This window comes from Orbicella faveolata, unplaced genomic scaffold (genome assembly GCF_042242905.1).
Source record: "Orbicella faveolata isolate gen_17 unplaced genomic scaffold, um_ofav_v1 contig_13, whole genome shotgun sequence".
In the NCBI taxonomy this organism is placed as follows: Eukaryota; Metazoa; Cnidaria; class Anthozoa; order Scleractinia; family Merulinidae; genus Orbicella; species Orbicella faveolata.
The window spans coordinates 1,867,391-1,885,707 of NW_028301540.1; the positions used below are offsets into that span (position 1 = coordinate 1,867,391).

General features: G+C 41.3%; 1 protein-coding gene across 1 annotated transcript in view; it reads right to left on the reverse strand.

The window, feature by feature from the left end:
- Window positions 1–3,373: 3,373 nt before the first annotated feature.
- LOC149114595 (polycystin-1-like protein 2) overlaps window positions 3,374–18,317 on the reverse strand; it is a 43,722-nt gene continuing 28,778 nt past the window's right edge. The window contains exons 7-11 of the mRNA XM_089284013.1: window positions 10,602–11,330; window positions 9,981–10,217; window positions 8,042–9,280; window positions 6,665–6,833; window positions 3,374–5,527 (exon numbers count right to left, since the gene is read on the reverse strand). Of these exons, the coding sequence (XP_089140139.1) occupies window positions 3,849–5,527; window positions 6,665–6,833; window positions 8,042–9,280; window positions 9,981–10,217; window positions 10,602–11,330 (4,053 nt within the window). The 3' untranslated portion in view covers window positions 3,374–3,848. The remainder of the gene's footprint in view (window positions 5,528–6,664; window positions 6,834–8,041; window positions 9,281–9,980; window positions 10,218–10,601; window positions 11,331–18,317) is intronic.

Consider the following 18,317-nt stretch of genomic DNA (forward strand, 5'->3'; position numbering starts at 1 on the left):
TTCAAGAATTTGGAATTAATGAGGAATTTGATGTCAACCAGATGATCTTCATGTTGAAATATTTTTTCAGCATCAATTACATTCATTCTCCGAAGACAAATCTTCCTCCCTAATAAACAACTATTAAATTGAGACTGACTTAAAACAACTTTTGAAATATGAAATTAACTGAAAATGAGTGCCGTGATATCAAAAATCTCTAAATCAAAATCACAAAGGGTGTCGCTTACTGTATGGTGCCGCCCAAAAACGTTTGACTGTCAGTCCACCTGATTTAGTGAACCGGTTTTTGGATAAAGAAACTCATTTCCGCCCCATTACATGTAGTCACTCAGCGCAGCGAGGGGAAGAAATATTTGGCGAAACAGACAGTCCAGATTATTTTTGCTGGTTCTTTTGTAGATGGATCCGGTAAGTTGACTTGTTTTGACATTGTACACAGTTTTATTTGTCATTTTGGAACCTCTATCGCGAAAAAATTCAAAGCTGGGTTTGAAAAAACATTATTTGGTAAAAGTCTTATCTATATAATTTTCTGCGGTTGACAGGAGTATACGGGAGTTGTTTCTGACTCAGATGTAGTTTGATTGTTCAAGCAGGACGTATTGAATGCAAACTGACACTCTGTGAAAAATAAAACAAGAGCCCCAGGTTTTACTTTTCACTGACAGCGTAACCAGTTAACAGCTGAGAGGATTGCCAAAGTAGAATACATAAACCGTTCTTTGATGTTTTAAAACTAGACATATCTACACCTGTCTAATCGTAAGATTAACCCATAACATTCGTTATTAGTCAGTGCCCAATATCTATTAACTGGAAATCAATCGTTAAGAATGGTTGCCAAGGTCGAATTGTGTTACTGATTTTAGATGATTGTTTGATCGAGTGGTCGAGACAAGACCCAAGTCGCTTTTTTGAATTTTGTCTGCGAAATATACAGTCGCGAAACTCCTATAAGCACCACCCAAAATGTCAAGCCTAAGTGGTCGATTACGGGAGGTGGTCACTTACGAGAGTTTTGACCATATGGAGTCAAAATTTAGCCTCATTAACATATGGTAACTGCTGAGACTGGCCCCATGCGCCAATGCCGCTGCAATGTTTTATTCGTGTGAAAAGTCAATTTCCCGAAAAAAATCCGGTTCTTCCCATTCAGAAATTTCCGTCTCTTGTACTAACCAGGAATACAATAATGTTACAACACCTTATTATCCAATTTCCTCTATACTATCTGTCAAGTGGTCGCTTATGGGAGGTTAAAAACAGAAGAAAATTTCAAACTTTTAGCTATAAAAGCGGTCGCGGTAGCTTACTCATCTAGAGGCAAATTCAGCAAGATCGTTTCAAATGCCTGGTGCAAGTGTTCAAGGGCATTAAATCTTGCATTTTTCCTGAACGTCATCATTTTTCAGCCTATCCACCATATGCTAATGAGGCAAAAAATTCGACCCAATTTGGTTCAAGCTTTCGTCAGCGACCACCTCCCATAAGCGACCACCTAAGCTTGACATTTTGTCGATTACGGGAGGTTCGCCTGTGTCTTCAATGATCGGTAGCGATCGTATGAAACTAAATAAAAGGAATAAAAAGGAAATTTTCCACCGCCTTTACTATCATATCTTTTATTGCAGCTCACAGTTTGAGTTTTGCGCGCTTTCGTAAAACTGTTTGCTTCTAGTCGGAACAGATAATATACGCAGATAAATATCCGAGCATATTTATACTGAGAGACATACCAAAATGTTTTTTACAGGTTTCTCTTCAAGCAATTGCTCTTGGTAAAATAAACGAAACAAGCGCTCTTCTTGTATCGAGTTTACGACAAGGCATCTGGGATCAAGTGAGTTTGGATTTTCTTGGCGTCCTAATTCACTGTAGCCCAACAAACCTTGACGCCGCTATCTCTCTTGGAGAAAAGCTAATTAATTCATTTCTTAAGGACCTTATTGACAACCAAACACAACGTGAATTATTTTGCTGCATTGGTCATATAACGCGTAATTTTCAGACAAGCTCTCTTCTCCACGAAGCTGCTCGACGCGGAAGCGTGCAGCAATTACAACGACTTCTACAGAATCGACGCAGTTGTGTCGATGTTCAAAGATTCTTCAGTGAAACAGACGAAAGAGGTAAAACACCACTGATGTGGGCCTGCCTGAATAACAGTGTTGATGTCATAAAGTTTCTGTTGTCCAATGGAGTGGATCTTTATGCGAGGGACTTCTCCGGAGAAACCCCGTTTCTCCACGCCTGCCGAGGTAATACGCGAGAGGTTCTCGAATTTCTGGCGAGGAGAGGAGCTCGTATTCATGATATTGACAATGACGGCCAACATGGTGTGCATCATGCGGCGCGATGTAACTCGCGCGAGGTACTCGAGTTGCTGTTTCAAGAACTACAAGCAGATATTCATATTAAAGACTGGAAAAACCGATTTCCAATTCATCACGCTGCGGCGACAGGCAGGACTGAGAACGTTCTGTTTCTACTTCAGAACCGTAGCTGCTTAAATTCGAAGACACGAGTCATAAGAGACAGAGGCTTTGATGAGTTGGGAAATAATCACGGTGGAATGACACCTGTACATTACGCCGCGCAAAATGGCTATGCTAATATTGTGAGACTTCTCGAGCAACATGGCGCCGATATTGATGCTGTTACGGATTGTGGCGTTCCGTGTTCATGTTAGCCGCAGAAAATGGCCATAAAGATGTCTTAGTGTACTGCATACACGAGAGTTCATTAAGCACGCCAAAAGAAAAACGCGTTGAATCATCCAATCGCGCGAGTTCGTATAAAAATCAAGTCACTCGGATAAATGAATGTGATGTAAATCACAATTCAGAAACGTTCAGCGCATAATTCTCGGGAGGCTTCGTTGTTTTCGGAAGATCCTGAAAAAATTATTTGTCGTTAAGGGAAATGTTAACCAAATTTCCTGAAGCACACTAGTTCGGTCAGTGCCAAACGACAACAACAACAACAACAACAACAACAACAACAACAACAACAACAACAACAAAACAACAACAAGGAATACAACAACATTCCCTTTGAAGCCAAATGTGGGTTGGTCAAGATGGCTGGACATCGACCGAGTTTTCTTTTACATGTTTAAGGGGCACTGTTTCGGCTGACAGATCGTGTTGTAACATAAACTCGCCTTATTATCTTGCAATAGAAAGAAAAATAAACAAAAAGCAAAAAAATAATCGATTAAAAAGAAAACAAAAGTCAATGAAAGATTCAAAAAACCAAAAAATGTTCACATTTGCGTTGCTTGGATGTTTCTTTGGAAGATAATAAAAAATGCGAGTAAGGCTGCTTTAGTGGCCCACTGGGCAAAATCTTAGTTCGTCACACAACCTGGTTCAGGTACAACAACAACTTTATTTGGACTCAATATTTATACATAAATTAAACTAATAAGCGAAAAATTAAAAAGTATCGTTTGCTCAAAATAACCATAAGGCTGGAAATACAGGGCAGTTGTCAATAGCAACCTAGTCGTTAGCTACAATGCTGTCATGATTAGAAATTACACAATTGTTTAGTCAAATTTTTACATTTTTTTTCAGTCCGTACCACAATCAATTTAAGTATTTACATAGACATGTGGTTATGTCTGCAAAGATCCCCCTAAACGCTTAGTGAGGTCGAACAATTCCTGGAGTACAGTGGAAAACTTAGAATGCATACTATGGACAAACTAGTAGAAACACAAATCTTTTTTTTTTTTAACAAAGCATACTTTGTTTGTTACTTAAAGGAATTAATTTGTTTTCAGTCGGTTACATTATGTACAATGAAAATTTTAATATGGCCTCAGTTAGATTTGTTTTCATTCATTCAACGATGTCGGGAGTGCTAACTGGTCGCTCGTGATATTCAAATGACTCATTCGAAAAAGCTGTAACGTTTGCCACGGGGTCCAAAGAGTTATGAACACCCATCTCGTTCATAATCAACTCAAGTTTCTCTTCCTGCTCGGCCTCTATGGAATATGCTTGGACTATACTGTCCAAGCGTCGGAACAGATCTTTCTTGGTCGCCTGTAATCTTCTCAGTTCAGACTTAGTGACATCCTCTGCGAAACGCACTTTCTTTCCCTTCTTATTAAGATGGCAGCGATGCTCATTCCTTGTATGCTTCGGATATACAATAATATTACTGCCTTGATCAAAGAAGGACTTTTTTTTCGAGTTGTTTTGATTAGCATTTCCTGATGCTTTTTTCCTGATGCTTGACCGGGCTAACGTTTCCTCGTGTTTCGGTTGGCGTAAGCCATTACTTATCTTATCATAAAATTGATGGCGTTGGTTTGATTTCTTCCAGCTGCATTCGTCCACGCCAGGGTCGTAAAGTGGGCTTTCCTTTGCAGTGTTCTTTGCTTCTGCAAGTGCGTCGTTCAGTATGACGATGAAGAAGTTCATCGCCAAAATGGTAGTACTCAGCAGAATCATGGCTGCGAAAACTCTTCCGAACATTTTGTTGGTGAGCTCTAACTGATGGATTGGCCTTGCTTTCACTCGACCCAGGGTCAACTCTACTTGGAAAACACTACCTTTTAGAAACGATGAATAGCGCTCAAATCCCGCTCCGAAAATTAGAATACCAAAGTGCAAGAAGGCAATGAAAAGAATTAAGAAAATAACACTGAAAGATGCGAGATGTCTCGCACTGTTCTTCAATGTTATGGAAAACACAGCAACGTGTTTATTGAATCTTATCAGGCGCAAGAGTTTCACAGAGATTCCAAACACCATCAAACCAAGAACGACATTATCTACCTCGCGCCAAACCAGAGCTTCTTGGAAACTCATCTTACCATACACGTTTTCTTGTAATTTTCTGATGACCGAAGACACTTTTTCCGATTGTACCACATACATAATAATAGCTAGCACGGAGAAAAACAACTGCCACAGTTCTATCCAGTTCCAGAAGGATTTAAAATACCGGAAACCCCGCTTGTAGAGCTTGTAACCCTCTCGTCCAAGGTACCACAGCACGAAGATGATAAATAAAAGAACACAGATCATATACAACTGTTTAGCGGCGGTCTGAGTGGAGGGCAAAGAGAGAACGTCAATTCTCGTGAACGTTGCCGTGTGTCCTGACGCCCCAACTTCGTAGAAATACGTTGCAATAGCTAAAACATTTACTGACGGGTTGAAGGCTGAGAATTCCACTATAACAGCTCTGGTTTGTCTGTCCAGCCAGTCATTAGTTTTTAAATTCTTAATAATGCTAAAACCTGTTGCGTTCTCGTATCCTAAGTCAGCCACGAATCCTCCCCCAGGGTAAAATGAGAATTGTCCCCACTTGGGCACAGTTTCACTCTCCCCCGGATTCTGGTATCGCCAGGGCTTCGGGCACAGTCGAAGTAGCTCCTCGTGACTCGAAGAGTTGTCGATGGGCTTCCAGGTTGGTTTACTATAGGGGGTTCTATCTTCATTTTCTAGCCCGTATCCGTCGTAGCACACCGGAAATATTCTCGTCATATAATCAACTTTACAGGATGCTGAAAATGTTTACAAAACCATTATTAGAAAATAGCTGTTCATGCCTTAAAGAAGGCTCTGTTCTACTACAAAGAGGTTAATAAGAACATAATAGCTAATGCTACAATCAGAATTAACCTACTTTGACAAATTTCCAAGTAGATATAACTCATAGACTGCTTTTCTCACACTTCAAGGGTCCAACAACATGTTGAAGGAACAAGTATATTTGCTTTTGGACAGTTTTAGTTAAAGCAATAGTAAACGCGACAAACCGAATTCAATAATAGTTCTATTATTAGATGTTTTGGTGTGTAGTATCGCTTTATATTCTTACTCGTTGTTTGTATTTTGACTCGCCCTACGGGCTCGTCAAAATACGGCACAACTGGTAAAAATATACAGCGACACTACCCACCAAAACATCTAATAAGATATATTTATAATCCATCACGTATTTTCACTCGCGCGCAACTGGTCTAAACGCGTCACGTGACTGAATACTCGTCCCAGTAAAAACTGGGGAATATCCGAGTGATATTCCCCAATTTTCAAATCCGCGCGTGTTGCGAAAAAACTTTAAAGGATAATAAACACAATAGCCTTTATTTGGCCCGAAAATATTCTCCGATATTTGTCCCTGGACATTATCTATTCCTCAAAGCTCACAGTGTTCCTCGAGCTACACTCGCGGAGAACCGTTCGCTTCTCGGAACAGATAATGTCCAAGGACAAATATCCGAGAGTATTTCCGCGCCAAATGGAGGCTATTGTTTATCTGTCTTCAGCTCACAGAATAGTGACTGAAGTAGCTCAATCACGGTATTTTAAGTAATTTTGGCCACATGCAAAATTACCTTTAAATTGAAAGAAACCGGATACTAGTAGCTTATTAAAGTAGAGAAACACCAAAGAGATAATAATAAACAGTAAAGGAACAAGGATGGTAAAGGATGGAAAAGATTAAAACGGATTACAAAGGACGCACTTAAAATATTTAGGCAAAACTTGTCAAGATGCGCAAACCGAGACGTAACTCCTTTAAGACCGCCATGGATTAGCCATTATCTGAGCCTCTGTATGCACTTTCTTCCGGATACAATTAAAGTGGCGATTATTGCCATTGCAAAACATTGTGCTTTGAGACTAAAACTTACTCGGTCTAACTCTTAGTTGCCGTGCTCGAGCCATCCCAACAAGGATTGAGTGCTTGTCTCCAATGTACACGGTTTGATTCTCTTGTTGGCCATTGTACCATCTGCCCGCAAACACACCTGGGATAAAAGCGTCATTTAACCAGCTCCAGAGCTTCTCCTTATCGTTAACCTATCATAGAGAAAAGAGAAAGAGAAAAGGTAAATGGACCGGTAAATACCGGAAATCCTCGAATTAACGCCCCCCCCCCGCCACCCCTCGAATAAGCGCCCCTCCTAACGGCCGAAATCTAAAATAAGCGCCTCCTCGAATAATCGCCCCCCTCCCCTCGCCCCCCCCCCCCCATTTTGTGGGCGAGTAATGAGACAACAAAGGATGTATAGTTTTCGTCATGTAGAGCTTAGATTTGTACATTGTTTCAGTTTGTGAACACGTTAAGTGAACACGTTGAACACGTGAAGTACTCACGGTGCCGCCATTTAAACTTTAGCATCAGCTTTTTATGTCAATAAACAGTTTATGTTGTTGTTTACGCGCAGATGTATTAAAAAAAATGATCTGCAGGCCAAGATTTGGGAAAAATTAAATAAGCGCCCCCCCCCCCCCCACCCCCGCCTCGAATAAGCGCGCCCCGTCTTCTCCCAAATTTGAAATAAGCGCCCTGGGCGCTGATTCGAGGATTTACGGTATACGAATGTTATTGAACTAACACGAGGTCCATACTGGGGTAATATTTCACTTGCTCCTTTCTTTCCCCAAGGGTATGGACCCAGCCGAAATCGTTTCCATTCCGCAGGTCTTGTGACGCCACGTTCTAAGCTCTAAAATAGGTTGGACTCATTCTCAGGGTGCGTTCGACTGACCTTATTCCAGAATAAAAATATCACTATTAATTCCACATTATTCCAAATAGCCAGTTCCTTTTCAATGTTCAATTGAAAACCTCTCTAACAGCATAGAGCGGTTTCCAATTGAATATCGTAAAACCAAAACCAAAGTAATCACTTAAGCCAGTCACAAGGGACACAGACCAACGAACCAATCAATAATCGAAGTAAATACATGAAGCTGACGCGACGCGCGGGAAAACATATGCGGGCGAGTCTCGATTGGTTATGTATGACAAAATGGCGCGAGTTTTTTAAGCCAATCGTGTAGCATGATACGACAAAACCAATTTACTTTTCGACATTCAATTGAAAACCGCTCTAACTTAGTTGAATTAATTGAAGAACATTTCGCTTTGGTTTTAAACATTATGCCTACTGTTCGTACTGCTCGTTGAACTGAACAGCTCAACAAATGAAAAACCAAGCGAATCCACATGTTTACTCAGTTTGGAGTTAAACCAGACTTGTTTCATTGTTGACAGTACTTACCTTTTCAAAGTTTGGTAACCCATCCCGGATGGACTTTGTCATGTGATATTGGTAACTATTCCGGTTGCCATAACACAAGACCATCACCATGAAGATGAACAGGACGTAAACGACAAGCTCGAAGTAAAGAATCGACAAGTTCTTTTTCTTTAGCTGTTGTTTCCTCATGTCTTCCACTTCAGATAGCTTCATTTTCCACAGTCGCTGTTGTGAGGGGCTACTTTCAGCTGCTTCGTGGCTTTGGCGTCCTTCAGATCTACTCTTTTTCCATTTGACAATGGCGGCGAGGAATATCGCTATGAATAACACTTTAGCAGGTTCTGTAATTGTCACATCCTTCCCCAGTGATACAAGCACTGACGTCAGCCACTGCTCGCTGGTGCTCTTTCCCCAAATCAAGCTGTAGAAGATGGTAAACGTAGCAGAAACAACACAAGAACTAAACAAGAAGAACCAGGCCAGGTAGGTAAGCCACTTCGCTTTACGACAGCACTGAGTCTCACTTGCTCCTTTCTGAAAAAGGAATACTGTTACAATGTTTATGGGTGCAACGATAAGTGCACTTTTAAAAGTGATAATGATTTGGGCCCACGAGAATTTCAGGGGTCCTACTTGTAGCACTTGCTCAGATTTACCTTCCAACTTATAGAACGTCGCGTTAGCAAACATGGCTGTAAGCAGCACTGACAGGCAGCACGACGCTCGCTGTACTCTTGTAAAGCGGCTTCTCCTCGGCTTCGCTAGAACTGAAACCCAAAGATGGGTTTCAGTCAGACCTCTCCACCAACGCTTTAGCATCTCGTGTCTAAAAGTGCCCTCATTTGGCGCCTGTTCAATGATTCGCTCAATTCGACCGTCTTCTCGCTCCAGGGCAAGCCACTGGCTGCTGGTAAATGCCCAAGCGTGATTCACCTGTTCGTCAATGACAACGATTTCTTCTAGAAACCAGGAAGGGCTCTCACCAGAGTTGTCATGACCAATTCGCACTGCCTGAATCGTACCAAGAGACTGACTAAGATTAAGAACAAACACATCCGTGTTTCCACGAGTAAAGAGAAAATTATCCACGCCAGGCTCGTCTAAGTTGAGCTGAATAATTCCGCTGCTTCCTTCACTACCGTATATCTCCATGGCAACCTTAGCTGTTGTACCTGAATTTCTCCACACGCCCGTGGAAATGATTATCCGATAGATGTGTGAGCAGCTTGCTGTGGAGGGTAGATGCACTGGCAGACTAGTCTAGGAATCAAAGTGGATTTCATTAATATATGTACTGTGAGATACTAGACCTGAAGTTTTAACGGCTCAAGCTAAGATCATGATAACGAATAAACTGGAACCCCGTTAAAACGGTCACCAATGGGCCATGAAAATTTCACAGCATTAATGGGATCTATTTTAAGTGACATCTTTGTGAAGGAAATTGTGTTTGATTTGTTAACGACAGAGGTCAATGACATGTTACAGGCGTTTGAATAAACAAGAAAATCGCTCAATATTTTTTCTTTTGTTTAACCAAACAAAAAAAAAACAAAAAAACACAAATGCGTATTTGGTTGGTTGTAAGTTGGAATTTCAGAACGTAATCGTTGGCCGTATTAACAGGGCGGCCGCATGGACGGGTTTTCTTATGAGAAATATGTACGGGCGTTTCGGCAGGACAAAAACACCTTTTTTTACAAGCTGCTTTTGTATGAATTCCGAAATTGTTGAACTGAAATTGTTGGATTCCAGGGTAGAACCAGGCAAGTTCGTAAAATGTTCAAAACAGCGGATTTTACAGTTGAACCCAACATTAATTCTTATAAATCGATATGGTTAAACTTCCTGTAATAAGTCATGTTGTAACTTAGTTTCATATGTAGGGCCATAAGGAAGACTACAGCCTTGACTGTAATTATGCACTCTATTGAAAGAAATTGTTCTCTTCAATGCTTACATTTCTGGCGTCTTTTTTATCCGCTTTTCTGACGATAAGCAGCACGACAATATAACACAGGAGAACTACAGAGATCGTCACAATAACTGCAACATTTCCAGTTTCTTGAAGATTCTTGAACTCCACTGAGACCTTGTCAAAATCAATGGGATTCGGTTTAATCAAAAGAGCTCCTCCAAATGAAGTCAGATGATTACAGGAGCAATTAATAAATCCGTTCAATGTTGCTGATAAAACCTGGTAAAAAATAAACGGAAAAAGAAAACAGAATTAAATTAAATCATTTAAAATTCTCCACATCATCATTTGTAGTACGTAGGCTAGCAAAAGCTGATCACGCTGCTTGTAAAACGTCCTATCAAAATTAATTTTTTCTCTGCCAGACTGTTAAAAATTTCATCATAAAAAGAATTTCACCACAGGCTTGTAATAATTACTTCATCTTGGATTGGTTCATAGAGTGCTACAGCCTGCGTCAAAAAACTACTACATGCCCTGGACAGTTGCCGCGGATTACTCTTTCATACCAGAATTTCAGAAGCAGAGGCTTCTAAAGATCACAAGATTGCAAAATTGAAAATTACAAATGAGACCTGACTAAAGAACGTTTATACTACTCACCCGACAGCCCTCTGCTATCCACTTTTCCCTCTCCTCTGACCAGAAGACACAGCTCCCAAGGGCTACCCTCAGAGTATAGTTTTGATCCGATTTAGAATCGTATACTGGCACCACAGTTACATTTCCGCCCTGAGGGGGAGTGGGAGGGGGGTCCTTGACCTCGACACATGAACGCTTTTGTCGTCTATTTCCGAAACATGATCTTTTCTCCCTCTTGTGAGAGTTTGTTCCACTTCTGTCATAGCCTTGCACTCCAAGAAAGTACTTCCCTGGTCGCTTGGCGAGAGTTTCTATTGGACTCGTTAGCTGGGAGCATTCAGTTTTGCCATCCTTTCTGCCATGCGCACCTGGTGACCAAACACACTTTTCGCTCTTCGAGACAGTGGCATTGAGGTCATGCTCTTGGGTGGTTGGCCGCTGACCATATCGCAAGTACACAAACAGATTTGTATTTGCCTCAGTAGGTGTGATTTCCAGCATCATCAGGGTATTTTCGTACTCAACATCAATTACATGAAAACGCAGATTATCATTCTGGGTGAAATACTGCCCATTTTCGAAGAAGACCGTCTGGTTTTGTAATGGTGAAACGATGATAACGTTGTTTGAGAGATTTGATACTTTGATCAGCTTGCGTGAGTCATCTTTTAAGTCCAGAGCTAAGACATCAGAGTTGACTCTTTGCTTAGTACTGTCCCAAGTGTAAGGATTGAATGGGATTGATAGCATCTGCAAAAAGGACAAAAACTTTCATCAACTGTCCGGCATTAATAACGTTAAGAGTGTGTCCGCGAGAAAACCAGGCAGAACCAGGCAGCAGGTGATACAGCTAAAATCACCGATTTCCCTCAAACTCGGCACAAATGTTGAGTTTGGTGAGTGAATTATTGTTGCAAAAAAGTAGGTCAAAATATTTTATTCCCTTCAAGTTAGGAGGATCCCCTGCAAAAATGGCCATTTGACACTAAATATGTATATGTAACTAGCCATCTTTGGTTTAGTATTTCTACAACAAGAAAAACGATGTGAAAAGGAAATCCACTGGATCATGTGCTACAGCTATGAGTCTAAGAGCACAGATATTCATTTCAACTGGGCAATTTGATTTCTCTCCATGGCTTCATCTTAGGTAAGGTGGATATTTCGTAGTGTTGTGAATAGCCTTTAATTGATGGCGAATATCTGCAATGGGCAAAACCAGAAGCATATCACCTAGAATAGGTGATATGCTTCTGGCAAAACCAAATACACATTATTCTAACCTGGATAGTGAGAGCAATCAATAAAGTTCTCAAAATGCCATAAAATGTTTGGGGACTTCAGTATTTTTTTCTGTGCTGGCGTACTGTTTACATACAAGTTTACCATTTATGGCCACTTCATGAACATCCACTAAAACACAAAAGCCATTTCTCTGTCTTAACCTAACCCGAAATCAACAAGAAATATCAATCTAAGCATTTTCCTATCGATTACGAGACACTTCTTTCAAATACTTTCGGAGCTATATCTTAAGGCATATAGGCGTACAAGCTGGGGGGGGGGGGGGGGCGAAGGGGCTGCAGTCCCCCTAGCTACGGAAATTACGTATTTGGTGCGGCAAACAACATTAAATTTGGCAGGGTCTATCACACTATGCGACGTTGGAGCGGCAGCTGATTCATACGGCGTTCTCCTCATATGTCGAACCTAATGCATAAATTACTGTAATGTATTTTTCATATAACGGGACTCGTGATTGGCTCAAAATTGAGTGGCGTGACCAGTCATCCATGAAGCTCAAAGGCGTCGCTAAAAATAAAGACAACAAAATACCGGGATGCCTTCGATTTATGAGAAACGGGACTGTATAAGCGAGTTTCTTTAGCGCAAATTCATTTTTTTGCTTTTTCTTCGTGAAAATAGCCCAGGTTATTAGATTTCCCTTTAACAAGTCGATTTAACCGGGTGAAAACCTGTCTAAATACAAACACTGAACCTTGAGTTTGAATTTGCTTCCCTAAATATTGCTATAACAGCATGATAACAGCGAAATGTTAGTCACAGCTTTTCTATTTGGACAGAGGTCGTGAATTCAGAGCGCATATTTTCGTGTCGAAAAATGTTACCCCCGGCTTCCCGAATTGAGTTCGACGCAAGTACGCCGTCTGAACCAGCTGTCGCTCCAAAGTCGCTCTAAAGTCGAACTTTATCAAGTTTGGTTCGGCACATGAGTGGAGCGGCGTTTGGACCGGGCCTGAAGATACATTCAGGCGGTACGCAGCTCTTACAAGGTTCGCTCTGATTGGTCGACGTAGTTTTAGGATGAAAAAATAATCAACCAGAAGTGGATTAATTAAAGAAATATTAAGAAATGAATACCAAGAAATAAATATAGAAGGAAATATAAAAAAACATTGATGGGAAAGGATATCAATAGCGTAGGTCGAATGCATAGGTTGATTTAAGTTAGTTTAGCCTTGAAATTCTTTGTTACTTTCTTGAAATAAAAAATGCTTCATGCAAAGGTATAAAGTAAGGATGAAGATTTGCCCAGTTGCCCTTGTTGCCCAGTTGGCCATGTTGCCTTCTTACCCTTGTTGCTTTTGTTGCCCTGTTGCCCTCTTTGCCCTGTTGCCCATGCAATGTTAACCTTGTTGCGCGGCTGCCGCTGTTGCCCTGTTGCCCATGTAGCCCTCTAGCCCTATTACCCTGTAGCCCGGTAGCCCTGTAGCCCTGTAGCCCTCTACCCCTGTACCCCTGCACCCCTGCAGCCCTGTAGCCCTGTAGCCCATGTTGCCCATGTTGCCCTGTTGCCCTGTTGCCCTGTGTTCCTGTAGCCCTGTAGCCCTGTAGCCCTATAGCCATGTTGCGCATGTTGCCCATGTTGCCGCTGTTGCCGATATTGCCCATGTAGCCCTGTAACCCTGTTGCCCGGTAGCCCTGTAGCCCTGTAGGCCATGTTGCCCTTGTTGCCCATGTTGCCCTGTTGCGTTGTTTCTGTAGCCCTGTAGCCCTGTAGCCCTATAGCCGTGTTGCCCATGTTGCCCATGCTGCCCATGTTGCCCTGTTGCCCTGTGTTCGTGTAGCCCTGTAGCCCTACAGCCATGTTGCCCATCTAGCCCTGTTGCCCTGTAGCCCATGTTTCCCTTGTTGCCCATGTTGCCCTTGTTGTCCTTGTTGCCCTGTTGCCCTGTTGCCCTTGTTGCCCTTGTTGCCTTTGTTGCCCATGTTGCCCTTGTCGCCCATGTTGCCCTTGTTGCCCATGTTGCCCATGTTGCCCCGTTGCCCCGTTGCCCATGTTGTCTTTGTTGCCCTTGTGGCCCATGTTGGGCTTAGGTTTTAGATATTATTCAACCAAAATATGTGACGGGTTTTGTCGCTAACTTCTAAATTAAGAAAATGGACGTTGAGAGGCCTACAGGCTGGAAACTTGTGAGATTGACTGTGGGTTTCAAGGTACCAACTGGATCTGTTACAACTGAAATAAGGACACCCATTGAAATTGGATGGCTCATGTTTATTCTTTTCTCCATCTTCAACATAAATCTTCCATGTAACTCGTCTTGCATGGATAAGAGCACTCTATTTATACTAACAAAATACGTGGTTACATCATTCGACAATTTTAAAGAAGGTTGCCGGAATAAAGTCAGCTTGAAACCTGAAAGAGCCTGATTAAACTCATCTGCATGTTGACTAAGGTCAGTTTGAAACCTCGATAAATACAGCTGATTGGTGGTCTCTAGAAAGGTGTTTTGTAATGTCCATCCAGAGAGTGTATGCCTAGCTTAGAAAGCTGTGTAAAGCCAGCATTAATTTACAACATAAATTGAAAATTGAGGTTTCTTTTGCCTAATCATTTCAGTTTGTTTAGCGTAAAATACATTCTTTCTATTAACGGCGAATGCAAATTGTTATTTGTCGTTATATGCTGTCAAAAATTGCTATAAGTTTGCTGAAGGTAAATTATTTAGTGTACTATTTCTACAGGTTTCCACTCAAAGAGAACTCCTAAAACGTTAAAAATCCTACTTTTATGCTACTTTAGTCCATGTGAACATTAATCTTATTGAAAGCAATAATTTCCCCTAACACTTCGCAGACATCTGTTCTGGGAGACTTGCGACCAATGGGCAGGAAAATTACTTCGACTACTTCGTGAATTTAAGCTGCCATGGGAGGTGGCTTGATAGGGGTTCGTATACTGTTAATTGTTTAATGGACATGGAATCACGTCAAGACAATCATGATAAATGTGTGCTTGGATGATGTTATTAGTCATCACTTTCTATCCCAGGAGTAACCCGAAAACACTGAGCCCCGGTCCGCGGACCCCCACAATGGACCGGGTCCGCGGACTACCCTATGGAGCGGTCCATGGACTACCCCTACGGACCCTCTCTACGGACCACCCCAAAATAGTGTAAAAATAATAAATCAAGATTTCACTTATGGGTTGTCTAATAGATTCAAACTCGTGTCGGTGATTTTTCGAGTGTTACACTGTGCAAATGTAACAGACTTGGATTTTTTAACACCCCACCCCCCCTCCTAGAAAGAAATTGCCTAAAAGCCGTTTTCAGCGTAAGGAGATGCCAATGTTAAAAAGGAAAGTTCTTACCTTCCATTCGTGGCTCAATCTGGCTATGGAAGATATATTTTTAGGCCGTTTATTCTTGTTTGTATCGGTTATTCCGCTGAGTAAATTGTGAAGCCTGGAACGAGTTCACGAATCCACGGGAGGATGGGCTGAATAAAATGGCAGAGGGGAAAGAACACAAATTTCGAGGCTTCCTGGAGGCTTCCCCGTACGCATCTTTCGTATACTTTATGGCCAAAGCAAAGGAAATGGCAATGTGTAATTATATAAATTGCACCCAAGCCTGAATCCAGGTCTGCCCATTTGCACAATGTAACGTTCGAAATTTCGCCGTCACGAGTAATCTATTAGACAACCCGCAACTAAAATATTTATTTATTATTTTTATTTTATTTTGGGGGATGGTCCGTAGAGGGGGGTCCATAGAGGTAGTCCATGGACCGCTCCGTAGGGTAGTCCGCGGACCCGGTCCATTGTGGGGGTCCGCGTGTTTTCGGGTTACCCCTATCCCAGACCGCCATCTTTCATCGCCTTTTCGCCAAACTGTATACGTGTATTAAATTTTGGATGGCCGCTCTCCGGCTTTCAAATTGGAATGACCAAAAGGTGGCCGCGGCTGCTTAATAGAGGTGGCCGGTTAATAGGGTTTTCTTGCAGTCGTTTACAAACAATAATTTCAGGACTTCGATAAATTACACAGGCCGCCTGATGCTGACGGGTGGCCGCTTAATAGTTGACTGTGTTTACTGCATTTTTCAAACAGTGTTAAAGATACTGTGTTTTTTTTTTTTTTTTTTCATGTTTGCCTTGATTTATGCCGGTTTTATATTATGTTTATTTTGACTCGGCTTCCATCAAGCACTTTGGCGGGCTTTTTGACGCGCCTGGACAACCCTAGACATTTAAATGTTTCTAAGCTTTGTGTTGTCTGGCCGCTATAATTGGCTTTAAATTGCCTGTCATAATAGCGAAGCAAAGGAAAATTTCTCTCTAACCGAGGAACTAATCTCTTGTGAATGGTTTCTTGAAATAGAGTATAGCTCTCTTTTCAGAGATTATCTAATGCCCTTGGTTTTAAAAAGGGAGCATACATGCTCTTGGAAAACTTTCATCTGGTATTGTCTGATCATTTGGATAAGCCAAAAAGAAACACTGGACAGTTTAAGAAACAAGTGGGTGGCAATACTGGAAAAGGTTAAAGGTAATTGGAATCAATCCAGTTCTCAGAAAGGATGAAATTCTCGGGAAACTTAATGATACAATCCAAGATAGAATTGCTGGAAAAGGTTGGACTGCAATTTAATGAATTTGCAGAGCTAGTACTGGAATACGTTAACATCGACATGGAAAAGTACCTAACACTGTTTGCCAGTCAGTGAGGTGTTCAGGGCGCAATTACAACACCTAACAACAGCATGATTACAGTTGAACCTCCACTAACGGCCCCCTCTCTAACAACAGCCACTTTTTGTTGTCCCAGCGGACAGTCCATACATTCACAACAGCCACCTGTCCACAACGGGAACGGCCGCTTAAACGCATTACAACTGCCAATTGTAAATAACTTCTCGACAACCACCAGTAAATCAACGACTGATGAACAGTGTATACATGCCCCCCTTGAAAACAATTTTAAAAACATCCACTAAATGAGATAGGAGAATGACGTAAGTTACAAGGTACAACGTAGAAGGTAGAATTCGTTAGGACAAGTACTTAGGAGAGAGGGTGGAAATGACTGACTACTTCACAGCATTGGGATAGGTACCAGAAGGAAAAAGGGTGAGAAGGAGAACTGAGACCACTTGGAAGAAAGACTGCGTAGAAACAAAGTAACAAGGCTAGGTGTGCAAAATGGACAGTGTTGGACTGAGAGCATGGCAGCCTTATGCGCCTACTGGCGTGATGAGAACAGATGATAATGATAAAGTGAGAAATAAAATTAAGATAGTCTTGAAGATGGAGTTGTGGTGATGGTAAGGAAAGAAGATCCTCCAAGACCCTCAACTGGGAGCTCATCTGCAAAGTCCCCATATCCAATCCCTCAAACCCCAGGGCACCAGAGTCAACTGGCAGACATGAAACTAGTTTGTCCATGTCAGAAACCCACCAAATTCCACCAAATGAAAATGCAGGGGATTTGCTATATAAAATATTGGAAATGATGGACATCAAAATACTCGTGGAGCATCCCTCACTGAATACAATCATGTTACTGCCCACCTTAGGTTTTGTTCTCCTGAAACAGTATGTCTATGGAATGCTAATATTGCATCAGGTCTCTATTTAGAAAAAACAGTTCAAAAGCTAAGCTTAAGCAGCTTCGTTTATATTTCCTTGGTTTCTTATCACATTTTTAAAATTAATTCATTGCATCAAACTTAACAGTACAAAGTTACTCCAAATTTACTTCACCTAATTTCAGTTCTATTCATGAGAAAATGCCTTGGTTAACGCCCAGCTTAGTGCGTAGGGACAAGGGCATTTGATCACAAAAAACAGACCGAACCAGAAAACAAATTAAATGTTAAATAGAATAGAGTGGTTTTCAATTGAGTGGCAAAAGTAATCAGGCAATAATAAGGTTTTGGTTTTGCTATGGTTTTAGATTGGCTGATTAGTCTAACTGGTGAGTAACTGTTTAGTTTTGGTTTTACGACACTCAGTTATTGAAAACTGCTGTAAACAAATCAAATAACAAATAAAATAGACAGTCAAATCTGATAAAAATAAATAAGGTCACTCTGATCAAATAGACCCATCAGTGGAAGAAAGTATTCAACATCCTTACAATTAGAGCTAATTAGAGCAATGTTTGGGGTAGGTTTCCCCTTATGGCTGAAAAAATTTCCTCACCCCCCCCCCCCCCCCCCCCCATGAACATCTCTGGACCTGTATAAATTATCCATGAAAGGGACGTGCATGTCTTCATCATAGAGGTGTCCACAGCAATGAGTTTGTCAACACAAAATGCCTAGTTTTTTCCTATACAAAAACTTGGCAAGCTACTTTAAAAGATACCCATCTTGATTTAATATTATTTGTTTGTATTTATTTTGTTATGAAGTTCTTGGTAGTGATCAGCAATTCTTGAGGATTGAGCAAGGCTTTATACTTCGATGAAAAATTAATCA